This window comes from Salvelinus alpinus, chromosome 11 (genome assembly GCF_045679555.1).
Source record: "Salvelinus alpinus chromosome 11, SLU_Salpinus.1, whole genome shotgun sequence".
Taxonomy (NCBI): domain Eukaryota; kingdom Metazoa; phylum Chordata; class Actinopteri; order Salmoniformes; family Salmonidae; genus Salvelinus; species Salvelinus alpinus.
The window spans coordinates 45,511,079-45,530,239 of NC_092096.1; the positions used below are offsets into that span (position 1 = coordinate 45,511,079).

Consider the following 19,161-nt stretch of genomic DNA (forward strand, 5'->3'; position numbering starts at 1 on the left):
CATATTATGTTTGCTTGAATTGCCCTCTGTTCGGGCCATTTAAAAAATATATATTCAAAAATTTGAGGTAGACTATATGATCACACTAGTAATAGATCAGTTTTTGTATTACATGCGAGGCACAGCAGAGTGAGAATACATTAAAATAATTTGCTTTTCATTTTTATTTTACTGGATTGATGGTGCCTGCATCTGATGGTCAGTCTCAGCGGAGGGAGAGAGCAGTAATCTGAGGGTATGCCTCTCAACAGCTCTCCACCCTCTGCTGAAACTGACCAAAAAGGGACACCATGTTCAAGTTGATAGTGAAACTCGAGTAACACCGCATTATTCCTGCCTCATGCACAAATTCATGTTGTTGAACAGTGAAAGTGAAATATTCCTCGATATTAAAAAAGACCCTAGCCGCTAATAACAACAGTGCAAGCCTATCGATACAGTTTCCTAATCATTCATTACAGCAGCAGTGCTGGTTGTAGCACCAGTAGACGTAGGAAGAAGGTGCATTTTATGGCGTATAAATGTGTTGAATAAAAACTGTTGACAGTGTTGAGTAAGACATTTTTGGTCACCCTAGTCATGTTTTTTATTTTTTTATTTTTTTAAATCTCACAGTATTAACTTTTCTTTAACTTTCTTTACGCATGCTACGTTACTGAAGACACGGTAACCTAAGCCATCCGATTGGCCAGCGTCAGGCCAGGCCTATAGTGCACTTGATTTGCTCTCCGGGCCTGCCGGAACACTTCGCCTAACCGGCGCGCAGGACAGCTGAATCAAGTGCACCTACCACCAACAGAGCGAGCCGAATAAATACAAATATGAACGCAAGGCTTTATTGTTTTGTTTTTTTACAGAAATGTTTGACGATCGACTAGGAATGCCTTGGAGATCGACCTGTTGGACTAGACGTGGTAGACATTCATATATAGAGTATGAATCAAACAACCTCCAAAGAGTATGTCTGATGCATGAGAAACATTCATTCTCATTCTTAATGGAAAAATCAACCCAAAATCACTCATTCCTTTCATTTACAGTGTTAAATAACACTAATATGTGAGAACAATATTTTTTGTGAACAAATGTTTAATTTTGGCATTATAGTAGCAATATGGAAAATCATTGTGGAAATCTGTTGCAGCTCAAGTCGACTACAAAATCCGCAATGCTCTCTCTATGGGCTGGCTGCTGGCTAGCTAGCTAGCAAACGTAGCTACACACGATATTAACAAAGACAATATCAGCATGTAACGTAGCTAGTTAGCGGTAAAATCACCTAAAAAACTGCACTAAGGAATCTTCAATCTCACCATGTTCAATCTGCAGATCGATGTGCCTCACAGAGTGGAGTCTAACATTCGCAACGGCAGATATACTTTTGAGGAGATGAGAAACGCTGCCCATGCTACGGCAATTGGCCGTGCAGTGCTATCTGGGCGATTCTGGAACAAGGAGCGCTCTCCTTCAATGAGTGAATGGGAGTCTATTGGGCACTAGCTCAAAAACCCAACATTAGCACAAATTTCGTCAAAAAGAAGTACAACATTTTACAAATATTTTCCAAGATGTGAGATAATTAATTAGCTATTTGTAGTTTCGTATATCTTTGGAATCGTGACATTACATACTTATGAGGAAAATTGGCACCTTTCTTGCTATATACACTGACTTCGAAGAAAGGATTGCGTGACAATTAGCTTAGCAACCGTGTGACGTAGCATGACAAAGTGAATGCGACAATTTGCTGGGTGGGGCGTTATATGTTCCTTCATTCATTGGATTCCTATCCCCTTTCTATAATATCTCTGGCAACGGCACCATGCAATGCACCCCTCCATTAAATTACACATTTCTCAAGGTAGAAATATCACAAAAATAAGATCAATGGCTCATTCGATAGAAGACATCCTACAAAGTTATGACATAGGCCAGTACTGAAATGTGACATGTATGACAGACATTTTGCGATCTAAAAGTCATATTCCCACTTTCAGTGTAGTGAGAGCAACTTTATCACAGTTCTACGTCAATAACCGGCCAGATTTCTGCCTGCTTGAACGCCAATAACTTAGATACACATGAAAACATGAAATGACCCAGGGAATCGATAGAACATCAGTCAGTGATGCACAGAAACAATATAACATTCAAAATGGGTGAACCTTTCCTTTAGGGATCTGCCCCCTTTTTTTAAATTTTCGCCTAAAATTACATTACCCAAATCTAACTGCCTGTAGCTCAGGCCTTGAAGCAAGGATATGCATATTCTTGCTACCATTTGAAAGGAAACACTTTGCAGTTTGTGGAAATTTGATAGGAATGTAGGAGAATATAACACAATAGATCTGGTAAAAGATAATACAAAGTGGGAAAAAACTTTATTTTGTATTATTTTTTGCACCATCGCCTTTGAAATGCAAGGGAAAGGCCATAATGTATTATTCCAGCCCAGGTGCAATTTAGATTTTGGCCACTAGATGGCATCAGTGTATGTGCAAAGTTTTAGACTGATCCAATGAACCATTGCATTTCTGTTCAAAATTGTGTATCAAGACTGCCCAAATGTGCCTAGTTTGTTTATTAATAACTTTTCATGTTCAAAATTGTGCCCTCTCCTCAAACAATAGCATGGTATTATGTCACTGTAATAGCTACTGTAAATTTGGCAGTGCAGTTAGATGAACAAGAATTTAAGCTTTCTGCCAATATCAGATATGTCTATGTCCTGGGAAACCCAGAATTAAACACGTGGTGCTTATTAATCTGTTGTGACCTCTCCCTGTGCGCACATGATGCCTCAACGGCCCCAGTTCCAATAGGAGCACAACGGTCCTCGACCCTGTGGGTTACCAAGAAAAGCATGGAACTGTTGAGACACAGAACCTATTTTACTACTCCGTGGGGGTGGGACCCCCCCCCCCCCCCCAAACACCCACACACACAAGAAACAATGACCTCACCCTATGAGAGGGAGAAAGAGAGAGAGAGACAAAGACAGACATAGAGGAGAGAGAGAAAAGAGGTATGCCAAGAGAGAGAGAGAGAGAGAAGAAGAAGGGAAAAGGGAAGGAAAGAGAAGAAGGGAAAAGGGAAGGAAAGAGAAGAAGGAAAGAGAAGAAGGGAAGGAAAGAGAAGAAGGGAAGGAAAGCGAGAGAAGGGAAAATGGAAGGAAAGAGAGAGAAGGGAAAAGAGAGAGTTCTTCAGTGGGAACACATGGATGTACTTGTAATAATATCCTTCTTCACTGCTCCTTGGGGGGAATGTTCTGCACGTGCAACATTAAGCATTCTGTTGAAATATAGGGACAGGTTACTCTGATCTTGTGTTGTAGGACATTACAATTTTTCTGACGCTTTATTGAAGGTTGGCAACAGAACTTGAGATGTTATCGAACAAATACCTAACAACCTTCAGACTGTAAACTGAGCAACCTCACATTAGTCAATCATTTGACTAAAGAACTTGGCCATAAAGTGAACTTTTAACACACTGTGATGGCAATGGGTATATCATACAGTGAGAAGTCCTACAACATCAAATTGAATAAATTGTAATATAATGATAATCCAACTGAATTATTTTGTCTCTTTATCACTCATTATCAAAAACAAATTCAACTCAAACCCCTAATGCTCCTAATTGCCATACACTAACAGTGAAGTCTTCAACAAAAGGCGGCCATTTTCAATTAATAAAAGACGCAAAGCACAAGCCAATGTTAAAAACAGAACACCAACCACGTAACCTCATCTCATTGTCTACGATGTCACGTTTTCACAAGGCAAGTCCCGTTGAAGCCTGGGTAAATTGGCGTCTCTTTCTCGGGGCGTGACGACAAAGCAACTAAATCGATTGCAGGTCTTGAGACACGGTCCACTTTGGTCAGACTTTAATTCTGCTCCTTCCACTCCAAAGGCCATTACAGATGAAACGATTGTTTGTGTGTTGTGTGTGTTTGTCAAATGAATTCTGTTCCCTCGACTCTAGGGGTCATTACAGATCAAATGATTGTACGTGTGTTTTGTGTACGTTTGTGTGTCGATGCATGTTTGAGAGAAAGTCTCTAGGGAAAATATTTTAAACAAACCATCAAAAGAAATGACACTCATGGTACACGTGTTTGTGTTGTGTGAAAACTATACATGTTTCTATGGGATTGGGTCACACCCACACCACACTGACTATGACTCTCTCTTTGGTCAGTCTGAGTCTGTTGCAATACTGACTTCTTACAGGGAGAAGGGTAAAAGGCCTGTTGGTTTGCTAGCAATAGCCTGACCAGCTAATTTATGAAAAGCTCAGAGGTCTGTACAATACAGTTAATTATACACCACAAAACAATCAACGGCTTTTGTTTAGACTTGCAAATGGTCTGTGCCGCCATCAACATCCTAGCAAGATAGAGGACATGATGGACCAGCCATCTCTTAAACTCTCTATGCTCCCGAGTGGCGCAGCGGTCTGAGTGGCGCAGCGTCTGTATCACAACCGTCTGTGATTGGGAGTCCCATAGGGTGGCGCACAATTGGCCCAGCGTCGTCCGGGTTTGGCCGGTGTAGGCCGTCATTGTAAATAAGAATTTGTTCTTAACTGACTTGCCTAGTTAAATAAAGGTTAAAATATATATATATATCCTAAAATATAAGGGTGTGTGTCCCAATAATATCTATTTTATTTTGAAGTGTGCACTCGTTTACTACTTCACACAAACTTAAAAGCAGTGGATTGGTGGCTAGTGGGAGGTCTTTTTTAAATTAGGGGGGAAAATCATATTTTCAAAATGGTGGTCTGACAAAGCATTGGGGGATCTGGGAGACACTGCGAGACACTTCCATAAGGATTTGAAGCTCTGCACTCTCTTTATCTGATGCAGTGGCAAGGAATTAAAAACCCCATCTGCAGAGTGACATTAATTCCTGCATTCTGCTTCGCCATAAAAAAAAGTTGGGATTTTTCAATTTATAATGATTCTGCGACTAGGTCTAATTAACTCCAGCATGTGGTCATTAAAATGATTTGGTAATCCCCTTTTTTTGTATTTTTTTCCCCCGACATAAATTTGTATCTTCTCGCTCGCTCTATTTCAGTTCCATTTCCTATGTCCTCCTCTCTCTGCCTTTATCTATCTCTTGGTCTGTCTCTCTCTCTCTCTCACCCCGACACGCACACGCATTCACACACACTGCAGAGCCTCCTACAGTATAAATCCCCAGTCTGAGGAGATGCAGACAGCTGCATTCCCGACACTCTTTTTTTGTCTGGAGTTTGGTCCTCCTTCTCATTCGGGGTGTGAAATAAGTGCTTTAGTGTTTTGTAATAACCCCAGGGATAAGCTGGATGCTCGTGGACCTCTGATGCCGGCATGTTAGTGTGGGGAGGACAGGTTTGTGTGTGTGTGTGTGTGTGTGTGTGTGTGTATGTGTGTATGTGTGTATGTGTGTGTGTGTGTGTGTGTGTGTGTGTGTGTGTGTGTGTGTGTGTGTGTGTGTGTGTATGTGTGTGTGTGTGTGTGTGTGTGTGTGGAGAAGGGATGTTTAAGTTTCGCCAAGGGCACTGACATCGGTAATTCTTACTCTGTTGTCGTAAATACCTTTAAATCAAGAAGAAAAAAGAAACATTGGGCAAAGCTAGAAGGAGGACTCCCTCTGGCTCTCAGTCGGTGATATGCAGCTCATGTCATCTAGTCCTGTCATTCCTCCTACCCTCCTCCTCTTTTTTTGCTCTCTCTTCCTTGCCTCTTTCTCTCTCCCTCTGTGTCTTGATCTACACCTGTGATTCAGTGAACAGCGCTTGAATGACGAGTAACCTTGTCTGAGACCAGAAGTCCTTAGCTCAGCAGGCTAACATAGCCTGTGATAGCAAAATCAGGAGCCTTGCTTACCTGCAATGTACCACCATCGGCCCTGCGTCTGGGGGGTTACAGGCTTTGACCCGTCTGAGGAAGGCCAGGAACGGAGTGGGGTGCTCGGGTACCCCGTGGTCCGGCCAGGCCGTGAACTGGAACTGTCTCACCTCTCTTTTCTCACTGGAGCCATTCTGATAGACAGAGGAAAAGTCTGTCAATAATACTTCAATGCCTTTAGTGGACAGGAGGTGTGGTCCAGTTTTTTAAAAGATTTTTATAACATCTCAAAGACGCTGCACCAATGATGTCAGGGGAATAGAGTAAAGCTACTGGCCCGTGGCTATGGTTCTCAGTTTAACTCAGTTTAATAGACTTTACTCTAGGAAATGGTTGGACTGTGTTAGTTCTCTGAGTTCTTGGTACAGACCGGAATTTGGTGTCTGACTTCCGGGTGAAATAAAGTTAACGGTTAAATTAATAATAAGAAATAAAACGTACTTTATAAAGTGCAAATGTCCTGACGCAGTATGTTGCCAGCTCCACCGTGTCCAACAGTGTCACCTGGATGAGGCCGTAGGTCTCCGTCCCTCTAGTGGGCCAGTACTGGTCACATTTCACCTGAAATGGAGAGAAAATAAGTGGTTTGGTCAAAACTTCGAACAACTCTGTCTCTAGCCAGGTTCCAACAAATAGAGGCATGATTTAACTACTTTGTTTGAAGTATGTCAAATAAACGACTTCTATATTTTCAGTGTACAAAAAGTTAAACTTAGAGGGCCTGTGCTCCCCTCAGTTTCAATGGGCAGGACTCCCCCTGCTACACATCCCTAACAACAGTATGACAAAGTTCTGATCTGATGTGATCTGATCCTCAATGCTCCATTTCTGTCCTCTAACTCTCTGAACGACTGTCTTGAGATAGAACTATACAGATCCTAATAGACATGACTGACGCATGCTCATCCAGCTTCATGAAGGAAAGTCAAGGCGAGGCAAAGAGCGGAGCGAGGCTGCTGAGTCTTTCCTACGCTGCTGGGCTGACTTGTGTGATTTCACAATGGAGGAGAACAGGCCCAGCTAAGACGTTCCACTCAAGCCCGACTAAGCTATTTATTAGCCTGACAGGTTCTATAATTACAATCTTAACTGCAGTTTTCCAATCACATTACAGGCAAACGTTTATTATGGTTATAGCATTTTTGTTGTCCAGCAAACAGGCAATAAAACACAACCTCCATTACAGTATTGTCGTTTCGCTGCAAAAGGGAAGCATGGTGAACTCGAAGAGTCTTCATGCAGATGCCTTACCTCATACACTATACTACCCTCATCTTACATACAGTGGAAGGTAATATACTGCTGCTGAAACTCAACTGAGAATAGATTATTTTTATTATCAGTGTATAATCAACAGAAAAGATGTCTCGAAACCCTCTTATGTGGTGCAGTAAGGATACACAATTTCAATCATCTAAAGATAATTTTTTTAAATTAAATATACATTTCCACAACTTTAGGAAAGTATTTGGGATGAGAACAACCAAGTAAAAAATACACTACATGACCAAAAGTATGTGGATACCTACCCGTCGAACATCTCATTCCAAAATCATTGGCATTAATATGGGGTTGGCCCCCCCCTTTGCTGCTATAACAGCCTCCACTCTTCTAGGAAGGCTTTCCACTAGATGTTGGAACATTTCTGCGGGGACTTTCTTCCATTCACCCACAAGACCATTAGTGAGGTCGGGTTACTGATGTTGGGCGATTAGGCCTGCCATTGTATGCTGTAGCGTTAAGATTTCCCTTCACTGGAACTAAGGGGCCTAGCCTGAACCATAAAAAACAGCCCCAGACAATTATTCCTCCTCCACCAAACTTTACAGTTGGCATTATGCATAGGGCAGGTAGCGTTCTCCTGACATCTGCCAAACCCTGATTCTTCCGTCGGACTGCCAGATGGTGAAGTGTGATTCATCACTCCAGAGAACGCGTTTCCACTGCTTCAGACTCCAATGGCGGCGAGCTTTACACCACTCCAGACGATGCTTGGCATTGCGCATGGTGATCTTAGGCTTGTGTGTGGCTGCTCAGCCATGGAAACCCATTTCTTGAAGCTCCTGATGAACAGTTATTGTGCTTACGTTGCTTCCAGAGGCAGTTTGGAACTCGGTAGTGAGTGTTGCAACTGAGGACAGCACTTGGCGGTCGCATTCTGTCAGCTTGTGTGGCCTACCACTTCGCGGCTGAGCCGTTGTTGCTCCTAGACGTTTCCACTTCACAATAACAGCACTTACAGTTGACTGGGGCAGCTCTATCAGGGCAAAAAAATGTATGAACTGACTTGTGGGAAAGGTGGCATCCTATAACAGTGCCTTCAGTAAGACCATTCTACTGCCAATGCTTGTCTATGGAGACTGCATGGCTGTGTGATCCATTTTATACACCTGTCAGCAATGGGTGTGGCTGAAATAGACAAATCCACTAATTTGAAGGGATGTCCACAAACCTTTGTATATATAGTGTATGAGAACATCTGCTCCGAGTCAATGTCCATCCTTGGGATACGGGCAATATACCGAGAGAGATTCAGTTGTTTCGAACCAATCATCCAAAGGATGTTAGCTACACAATGAAGCATATTAAATAATCAAAATTATGTCAAACAAGCTGCTAAAGCTTGACAGAGTTCTATAAGGCAGCTTTTGTGTGTATTCACAACAGACAACTAGAACCAGACATCAAAACATGCTCTCGGGTCTACAATATAGGCTAGTGAATAGTGAAAGCAATCCACTCACGACATCTATTCATTGAGTTCTACCATGTAATACAGTGAAATGTCAGGTAGAACACATTGAATTGTTCTCCTTTTGAGAGACCTAAACAAGTTAATACAGATCTTTAGAGAAGGAATTGTGTGTAAGTAGCAACCTTGCAACTTGTGGAGACCATGCAGTCTTTGTTTCTTTGTGATTTCAAACATACATAAGAGACCTTGCAGTGTCAGACACGAGTGTGTCTTTTAACCTTGAAAGAGTAAAAAGTGCTGTGTGCTTGGTTCTTGTGCCGAGCGACTGACATTTTAGCATTAGCGACAAATTCAGCTATAGCTTAAAGGGGCAATCTGCCGTTCAAACCTTCATTACAGTATTGTCGTTTAGCAGTTCAGACAATAACTAAGCGATCACCCCACAACTATTTTGGTAAATAGCTGAGGGATGGGGCTGTAACCACACATGTAACCACTCTCAAATTCATAGACAGAGCACTGACTATCCATAAAAAAATTATAGTTTTAACCATGTTTTTTAGGCTCTACAGTGTTTGTTTACAATTACATTGCTTACAAAGAAAGGATCAAAACCAGCTCATATTTTGTGTTCTGACGGGGTACGACTATTGACCTCAGCTAATGAGGCATGTGTTTGTTAAATTCTTCAACAATCAATGGGTATGTATTATTCATTTCAAAGTTTAATAAAAATGGATGTAGCAACTGCAGATTGTCCCTTTAAAGCAGTGCTGCTGGCTAGCCTAGTGGCCATGCGACTAACTACAATAACGGTATAGCAGCACTAATACTATAAAGAACAAAAGGAAAACTCATGTTGTGGCAAAGAAAGGAGTGAGTGACATCCATTGGCAACAGAATGCAAGATGTCTTGCCTTAGAATATAAATATTAAGGAATCTGAAGGAACATGACACAAAATACACAAAGAAATAGGAACACAGAATGAAAGGAAGAACGGGCAGGTCAAAGAAAATGGAGGAGCCATGAGTTAAGGTATAATGTAAAGCTTGGAAGTAAACAATGGAAAACAGGCACATTGAATTGTACCTATTTTGCATCTGACAAGTATATCTGGAATCTCTAATTATTTTCCGGTATACTTGCTTTACAGACCATGTACACTGATATTAAAATGTAAACGCCTGAGGTAGAACATATAACAATGGCATAGTTACACATTTCAGTGCCTGACTTTTTCTAGTTTACAAATCCAATAATATGACATGTGTGCCATATATTGAAATTTGGAGAATTACTAAATGTTGTTTCTTCGACTGTGACTAATGTCAGGGTTGAGTAATGTGGATCTGTGCAATAGACCTAGACCTCTGCTAAAGACACATTCTACTCAGAGCATGACAATCAAATGAACAATAATGGATCCCATAGGGCTGATCCCAGATCTGTGCTTACCCTGGATCTCTCCTCCAGCTTGGTCATCATGACGATGTTGGCACTCCGCTGTTCCCAGATCATCCTCCAGAAGTCGCCAAACGTCTCAGGCAGCGAGCCCTGCGTGGCGATGTACGCATTCTGCTTCCTGTAGCCGTCAATGTAGTTGGAGTTGATGTAATCACTTCCAGGGATACCTTGGAAAGAGGAGGGAAAGGGATTAGAATGGATGATGATGATCTGTGTGTGTGTGTGTGTGGTCTGTGTGTGGAGAATGATTAACCTTGGTTGTACGACACACAGGGAAAACCCAATGAGTGACACAAAACAGTGGCTTTAGCTTCAGAGGGATCAATAATGTTAGTCCATCCACTAGCAGGTACTGTGAAAGGTGAAGTCCCACTATGGTAGTGCTTAGAGGTTTAGACCCCTGCTAGTCCGACTCAATACCTTCAGTTGTTTTGACAATAAACAACACTTAATCCTGACTGAGTTCTTTCAAACTAAAAGCACACAACTCCAGGGTAAGTTTTTTTACTCAGGCACTACCCAGGCAAACAGTCTATACTGTGTTTTTCGTTTAAGCTTTGCCATTGTGTGCCTTTTATGTCATCTATCAACACAAAATGGCGGCCTACTTGTTGAATCACTGTGTCAATTGTTATCTTACTCTTGAATGTAACGATGATTCCAAAAAGAGCATTTCCGCTATCTACCGTGAACTTGAGAGATAGAGTTTGGCTTTGAAAAACGCCTTCTCCCCACCTCTCTCCTCAACCTCACGGAGAGAAAAACAAACAACAAAACCTCCTACTCTCCTCTTTTTTCACCGCTTGCTAAATGAAAGCGCCGTGGTCTTTTCCAATCCGGGAAGAGGAGAAGACGGAGCTGACAGTTAGTCAATGCTTCGGGACTGGCAGTTGAGGGCCCGGTGCACACATGGACTACGAAGATAAGTCTCATCTGCATGGGTGCCACGTTTCCACAGTCAACCCACCCACGCTCCAGCTCTCCTCCCTTCCCTTTTTCTCCCAGGTAACTTATTTAGTACAACCAAAAAAAAGAATGTGAGCTCATTCAAACCCCAACATTTCTTACTCTTCTTTTCTTTCTCTTCCTCCCTTCCTTTTCTCTCCTAAACCCTTTAGTACAGCCGTTGCCTGGCTGTATAGTTCCATGATGGACAAGGGATAAAGACAATTAAGCCCCCAGCTTTCAAAATGGAAGGGACGGGCAGGGAAAAAGAGACACTATCGTGATTTAATGAAAACAAGAGTGTCTGGACACATATTTGCTAAATGGTTTCTCGGAAGACAGCTGAAGTGTCACTCATGATTTGTGGAGAACGCAACCATCTGCTTGCAACACTTTCAATATCGTTATCAAGAAAGAAACACAACTAATAATATGGCGCAGATATTAAAACTTGGCAAATGATCGAAGAATCACATACAAAATTGGCAGCTTGTCTTAAAACTGTCTGAAAGTGCCATGTGTGTTAGGAATTTTAATGGTTTTCCATTTATTTTGGTATTAATCCACACTGAAGTAACTTTTGGAAAAAGTTCTCTTTCAGAGTACTTGGTTGGCCTGTAACCCCAGGCAGGAGGTCATGAGTCCATAAATGATGTGAGCTAGACCTTTAAAATGGTTAACATTCACAACGCCGCAGGGCCAGACGGATTACCAGGATGCGTACTCAGAGCATGAACTGACCAGCTGGCAAGTGTTTTCACTGACATTTTCAACCTCTCCCTGACCCAGTCTGTAATACCTACATATTTCAAGCAGACCACCATAGTCCCTGTGCCCAAAAAGTGCTCCCGAGTGGTACAGTGGTCTAAGACACTGCATCTCAGTGCTAGAGGCGTCACTGCAGTATCTGGTTTGAATCCAGGCTGCATCACATCTGGCCGTGATTGGGAGTACCATAGGGCGGCGCACAATTGGCCCAGCATCGCCCGGGTTTGGCCGGGGTAGGTCGGCATTGTAAATAAGAATTTGTTCTTAACTGACTTGCCTAGTTAAATAAAGGTTCAATTAAATTTAAAAAATGCCAAGGTAACCTGTCTAAATGACTAATGACCTGTAGCACTCACATCTGTAGCCATGAAATGCTTTGAAAGACTGGCCATGGCTCACATCAAACTCATCTTCATCACAGACATCCTGGCCTCACTCCAACAGATCCACAGATTACGCGATCTCTAATGCACTCCAGACTGCCCTTTCCCACTTGGACAAAAGGAACACATACGCACCATTGTGCCATCCAACCTCACCACTAAGCTAAGGATCCTGGGATTAAACACCTCCCTCTGCAACTGGATCCTGGACTTCCTGAAGGGTCGCCCCAAGGTGGTGAAGCTAGGCAACAACACATCTGCCATGCTGACCCTCAACACAGGGGCCCCTCAGGGGTGCGTGCATAGTCCCCTGCTGTACTCCCTGTTTACCCACGACTGTGTGGCTGCGCATGACTCCCACACCATCATTAAGTTTGCAGACGACATGACGGTGGTAGGAATTATCACCGACGACGATGAGACTGCCTACAGGGAGGTCAGAGATCTGGCAGTGTGGTGCCAGGATAACAACCTACGGTACATCACTGGGGACCAAGCTCACTGCCATCCAGGACCTCTATACCAGGCGGTGTCAGAGGAAGGCCCTAAAAATGGGTAAAGACTCCAGCCACCCAAGTCGCCAACAAGCGGTAGCGATTCACCAAGTCTGTAACCAACAGGACCCTGAACAGCTTCTACCCTCAAGCTATAAACAGCTTCGACCCTCAAGCTGAACAGCTTCTACCCTCAAGTTAGGAAAGCAAAGAATGGCTTTTTCAAAAAGAAATGTGCATCCTGTAGCTCTAACTCCAAAAAGTTCTGGGACACTGGAAAGTCCATGGAGAATAAGAGCACCTCCTCCCAGCTGCCCACTGCACTGAGGCTAGGAAACACTGTCACCACCAATAAATACACAATAATCGAGAATTTCAATAAGCATTTCTCTATGGCTGGCCATGCTTTCCTCCTGGCTACCCCAACCCCGGCCAACAGCTCTGCACCCCCCGCAGCTACTTGCCCAAGCCTCCCCAGCTTCTCCTTCACCCAAACCCAGATAGCAGATGTTCTGAAAGACCCCTACAAATCAGCTGGGCTAGACAATCTGGACCTTCTCTCTCTAAAATTATCCGCCGCCATTGTTGCAACCCCTATTACCAGTCTGTTCAATCTCTCTTTCGTATTGTCCGAGATCCCTAAAGATTCAAAAGCTGCCGCGGTCATCCCCCTCTTCAAAGGGGGAGACACTCTAGACCCAAACTGTTACAGACCTATATCCATTCTGCCCTGCCTTTATAAAGTCTTTGAAAGCCAAGTTAATAAACAGATCACTGACCATTTCGAATCCCACTGTACCTTCTCCGCTATGCAATCCGGTTTCCGAGCTGGTCACGGGCGCACCTCAGCCACGCTCAAGGTACTAAACGATATCATAACCGCCATCGATAAAAGACAGTACTGTGGAGCCGTCTTCATCAACCTGGCCAAGGCTTTCGACTCTGTCAATCGCCACATTCTTATCGGCAGACTCAACAGCCTTGGTTTCTCAAATGACTTCCTCGCCTGGTTCATCAACTACTTCTCAGATAGAGTTCACTGTGTCAAATCGGAGGGCCTGTTGTCCGGACCTCTGGCAGTCTCTATGGGGGTGCCACAGGGTTCAATTCTCAGGCCGACTCTTTTCTGTGTATATATCAACGATGTCGCTCTTGCTGCAGGTGATTCCCTGATCCATCTCTACACAGACGACACCATTCTGTATACATCTGGCCCTTCTTTGGACACTGTGTTAATAAACCTCTAAATTAGCTTCAATGCCATACAACACTCCTTCCGTGGCCTCCAACTGCTCTTAAACACTAGTAAAACTAAATGCATGCTTGACAACTGATCGCTGCCCGCACCTGCCCGTCCGACTAGCATCACTACTCTGGACGGTTCTGACCTAGAATATGTGGACAACTACAAATACCTAGGTGTTTGGCTAGACTGTAAACTCTCCTTCCAGACTCATATTAAACATCTCCAATCCAAAATTAAGTCTAGAATCGGCTTCCTATTTCGCAACAAAGCCTCCTTCACTCACACCGCCAAACATACCCTCGTAAAACTGACTATCCTACCGATCCTCGACTTCGGCGATGTCATTTATATGATAGCCCCCAACACTCTACTCAGCAAACTGGATGCAGTCTATCACAGTGCCATCCGTTTTGTCACTAAAGCCCCATATACCACCCACCACTGTGACTTGTATGCTCTCGTCGGCTGGCCCTCACTACATATTCGTCGCCAGACCCACTGGCTCCAGGTCATCTATAAGTCTTTGCTAGGTAAAGCTCCGCCTTATCTCAGCTCACTGGTCACCAAAGCAACACCCACCCGTAGCACGCGCTCCAGCAGGTATATCTCACTGGTCATCCCCAAAGCCAACACCTGCTTTGGCCATTTTTCCTTCCAGTTCTCTGCTGCCAATGACTGGAACTATTTTTTTTTTTTAATCGCTGAAGTTGGAGACTTATATCTCCCTCACTAACTTTAAACGTCAGATATCTGAGCAGCTAACCGATCACTGCAGCTGTACACAGCCCATCTGTAAATAGCCCATCCAATCTACCTACCTCATCTCCATATTGTTTTAATTTACTTTTTTGCTCTTTTGCACACCAGTATTTCTACTTGCACATCATCATCTGCACATCTATCACTCCAGTGTTCATTAGCTAAATTGTAATTACTTCGCTACTATGGCCTATTTATTGCCTTACCTCCTCACGCCATTTGCACACACTGTATATAGACTTTTTTTTCTATTGTGTTACTGACTGTACATTTGTTTATTCCATGTGTAACTCTGTGTTGTTGTTTGTGTCACACTGCTTTGCTTTATCTTGGCCAGGTCGCAGTTGTAAATGAGAACTTGTTCTCAACTGGCTTACCTGGTTAAATAAAGGTGAAATAAAAAATGTAATCAAATAAGACTGGTCAACAGTAAGTTAAATAGTTAACCAATAGCTACCTGGAATATCTGCGTTGACCCTTTTTGAACTAATCTCTTTTGACTCATCATATAGGCTGCTGTTACTGTTTATTATCTATCCTGTTGCCTAGTCACTTTATCCGTATGTATATGTACATATCTACCACAATTACCTTGCACATCGACTCTGTACCGGTACACATGTATATAGCCAAGTTATCATTACTCATTGTGTATTTATTCCTCATGTTATTGTAAAAGAATATAAATATACACTATTTCTAATTTCTTTCTCTCTGCATTGTTAGAAAAGGCCCGTAAGTAAGCATTTCACTGTTAGTCTACACCTGTTATTTACGAAGCATGTGACAAATAACATTTGATGAATTTGCTTCTCTCGGCTGCTACATCATCAACCTGCCTTCACAATTTCAACAATTGGAGAATAACCGGTATACCTGGACTTTAAAAGCTCCTTGATCATGCACGGAAAAACCGTGATTATGTTGTGATTTCCCACTTTTAGCTGCACTGACCTTTTGAGAAAGGGCTGGCCAGTGACTCAAGTTGGTCCACTTTGAACTGCGTCTCAACACAGTTAAGAATAGAGTCCAGGGACAGCTTTGAAGCAGAGTACAGTGGAAAACTGACTATACAGATGTCTGCTTACATAATGTGTATTCATCTGGTGAGGAATGTCAAAATGAAAGGAGACATTTTGATGGATGGTTTGGAGTTGAAAGTGGGAGGAAGACACAAAGGTTGGCTAACTAAATGAAAGTCCTGTGGAAGCGTACGAATGACTTAATGAAGTGGTACTCATGTCTCACAACAACAACAATATGACGTGGACATGATTAATGACTATGATAAGTCAACAGATGATGCTGAACATGTGTTGTGACTGTTTATGACATCTGTTGTAACATCATCATGACATTGTTATGTGGGCCTGTCAGGACTGAGGGGTCTGTAACGTCCTGACCAGAGTTATTATGTGTTTTGCTTGTTTAGTGTTGGTCAGGACGTGAGCTGGGTGGGAATTCTATGTTGTGTGTCTAGTTTGTCTGTTTCTATGTCCAGCCTAATATTGTTCTCAATCAGAGGCAGATGGTAATCGTTGTCCCTGATTGAGAATCATATATAGGAGGCTTGTTTTGTGTTGGGATTTTGTGGGTGTTTGTTTCCTCTCTGTGGTTGTCTGCACCAGATAGGTCTGTCTCGGTTTTTGCACATTTTGTTATTTTGTATGTTGTTTGTAGTGTTTCACTTGTTCTTTTATTAAACATGTTGAACACTAGCCGCGCTGCACCTTGGTCCTCTCCTTCACCTATGGAAGAAAGCCGTTACAGGGTCAAGTTAAGTCACCCAATTCCCCTCTAGCATAGCCAATGCTAATAGTCTACCATACACTTTACCACACATCAGGGGATTACAAAAGCAGCCGAGGAAAACTTCCTCCATTCCAATCTCGACAGTCAGTCGCTTGGTTGGTGATCTACTTATACAGACAAGTCCCTCGCGCCAAAATAACTCAATCAAAGTTAACAAAGAAGTCCTGGTTGCCAAAGGCTTTGTTCGGAGCTCCGGGGGGGAAGTCCCACAAGCCTGTCTGGCGGAGTAGCGGTTTCCTCCCTCACAAAGGCTTCGATGTGGGCTTACAGATGTGTGTTTATGCCTAGTTAATGGGATCCATCAACACTCTCAGCTGCATGGGCTTTCTGGGAGACTGCAAAGAGACTTTATCTGGTTTCTTCCCATTAGCATCCACTTACTGGGAGAGCAGAAGTCTGTTAATGTTCTTTTTCTTTTCTTTTTTATGTCTATGGGAAAAATGTAATGGAAATGGTTAATTAGACGTGTGTGTGTGTGTGTGTGTGTGTGTGTGTGTGTGTGTGTGTGTGTGTGTGTGTGTGTGTGTGTGTGTGTGTGTGTGTGTGTGTGTGTGTGTGTGTGTGTGTGTGTGTGTGTGTGTGTGTGTATGAGTGTATGAGAGAAGAGAGATGGATTAACTAGCTCTTCAAAAAAAATCCCTGTTAGCTGAAACAAACTGCCGATAGAGATATATCATGCAGATATGCCTGAAAGAGTTCAGTTGAGGTCCTTTACAGGTTGAATAAAACATCATGGCTGATAGTCTGAAGACACTTGGGGAAGTGGAGGATAATCTTTGAGAGGATAAAAAAACACTGATGATAACATACAATATTTATTAAGTAAATCCTCATATAGGAATGATATTGAAATCTTAAATTGACCTGCAAAACGAGAGCATATATGATTTCATAGATCGCATAACTCAATGTATGCTAATACTCCTAGGGAACAGAAGACAGGGGTATGGAAGTGGACTTACTCGACACTCATTTCAAGCCAAGGGGAGAGCTGCTTACCGTCAATAGCTGATAGCAGGACTCTAGAGTGGTCATATGCTATCACGTTAGCATATCTGTTCTTTGGTTTGTTGACTTCCAGGTTGGAGTGTTCCCACGTGAACTGCTGCCCGGGGTCGATGGACTGTAAGTAGAGAGAGATTATATTCATTACTTTCCTTTATCACTTTATCACTTTATCACTTACTAAATGGTGGTATATTGTGCTCAATACCACCATTTAGCTCCATCTCCTAGAGAAGTACTACAGATTCAAACTAGGATCAATAATAATAATAATTCAGGAGGATTAGCAAAAAACCCATTTTATAGTACTGTGTAGACTCATGAGACACATTTAAAGGGATAGTTCACCCAAATTACAACATTTCATATTGGTTTCCTTGCCCTGTAAGTAGCAGATGGACAAGGTATGACAGCAATCCATGCTTTGGTTTGGTTTACCTGGCCACCGTTTCCAAATATATTCAATATCCCGAATATATGTCATTTTGTAATTTGGGTGAACTATGCCTTCAAGCTTGATGGTATTTACACTCTTCGGGATTATCAGCTTGAAACTCTAGGCCCGCGTTTCACTGCCTTAACTGCAATTTTCCAAAGCGTCCAGGGTTATTTTGGCATGTAGCATGACAGACATTTTGTGTACGTGACAAGCCCTGGTAAATTTAGCCGTCCCAAAGCTGGCTGGTGCATTCTATCGCCATCATTCCATATTATGCGTCCCTACGTATCCAGTGACGCATGCTTACATGCATCATGTATACCGTACACTGGTCAGACTGGTTCTGAAATGGAGAAGAGGGATAAGCTGTACCATAAATACACTGTACATTTCGCTTTTCCTGCCCCCGTGTCAGTGTATTTGCCCTCATCGTCTAGCGCAGGGTTTTCCAAGCTCGGCCCTGCCCCCCGGGTGCACGTTTTGGTTTTTGCCCTAGCACTATACAGCTGATTCAAATAACCAACTCATCATCACGCTTTGCTTATTTGAATCATCAGGGGAAAAAAACAAAACATGCACCCAGGGGGGACTCCAGGAGCGAGTCTGGGAAACCCTGATCTAGCTGGGTATACAAATACAGTACAGTATATACAGCAACGATGCTAGATACAAATCCTACTCATACAAAGTAATAATGAAAATATATCACTTTAATTTAAAACTAAGTGTACAGGAAGATTATTCAACTATTCAACTATAGATCAAATCGTACCTAACCTTAGCATGTGCGACCTTAATGAAGTTGAGTTCAATCGCATGAAATTCTGAATTACTCTTTAAAAGTTGGGTGCTTTCACTTGCTAAAGTGAATGGCACAATTAAAACATACTAATACATTCATAATGGGGTACAGCTATTTAATGTGAAATCAGATGAAAGTCATGGTTTTAACTGAGCCTCCTTTTTTGTCAGTCTAAACTGAAGGATGGTTGGCCCTGTGTCCAAATGGCACCCTATTCCTTATATAGTGCACTACTATTGATGTACAAGTGGGTTACCTGTACGAGAGTGAGTTGAGAAATGGAAATGTTTTTTGCATATCCCACTCCCCCCTGAGACACCCTCGGAGAGCAGGATCACGGCCAGGGATCAGACATTATTGACGGATTAGCCATCATTGGCGAAAGACGATCAATTGAGAGTTGAACGTTATTCACAACAACAAACATTTAGCTTATTCAGAA

General features: G+C 42.6%; 1 protein-coding gene across 33 annotated transcripts in view; it reads right to left on the minus strand.

Annotated features, from left to right (window-relative positions):
• Window positions 1-19,161, minus strand: part of LOC139534247 (receptor-type tyrosine-protein phosphatase delta-like) — a 393,734-nt gene that overhangs the window by 18,058 nt on the left and 356,515 nt on the right. For all 33 annotated transcript variants that reach the window (XM_071333216.1, XM_071333215.1, XM_071333245.1 and 30 more), the window contains 4 exons: window positions 17,473-17,596; window positions 10,058-10,233; window positions 6,347-6,466; window positions 5,885-6,039 (listed from right to left, as the gene is read on the minus strand). In XM_071333216.1, the coding sequence (XP_071189317.1) occupies window positions 5,885-6,039; window positions 6,347-6,466; window positions 10,058-10,233; window positions 17,473-17,596 (575 nt within the window). The remainder of the gene's footprint in view (window positions 1-5,884; window positions 6,040-6,346; window positions 6,467-10,057; window positions 10,234-17,472; window positions 17,597-19,161) is intronic.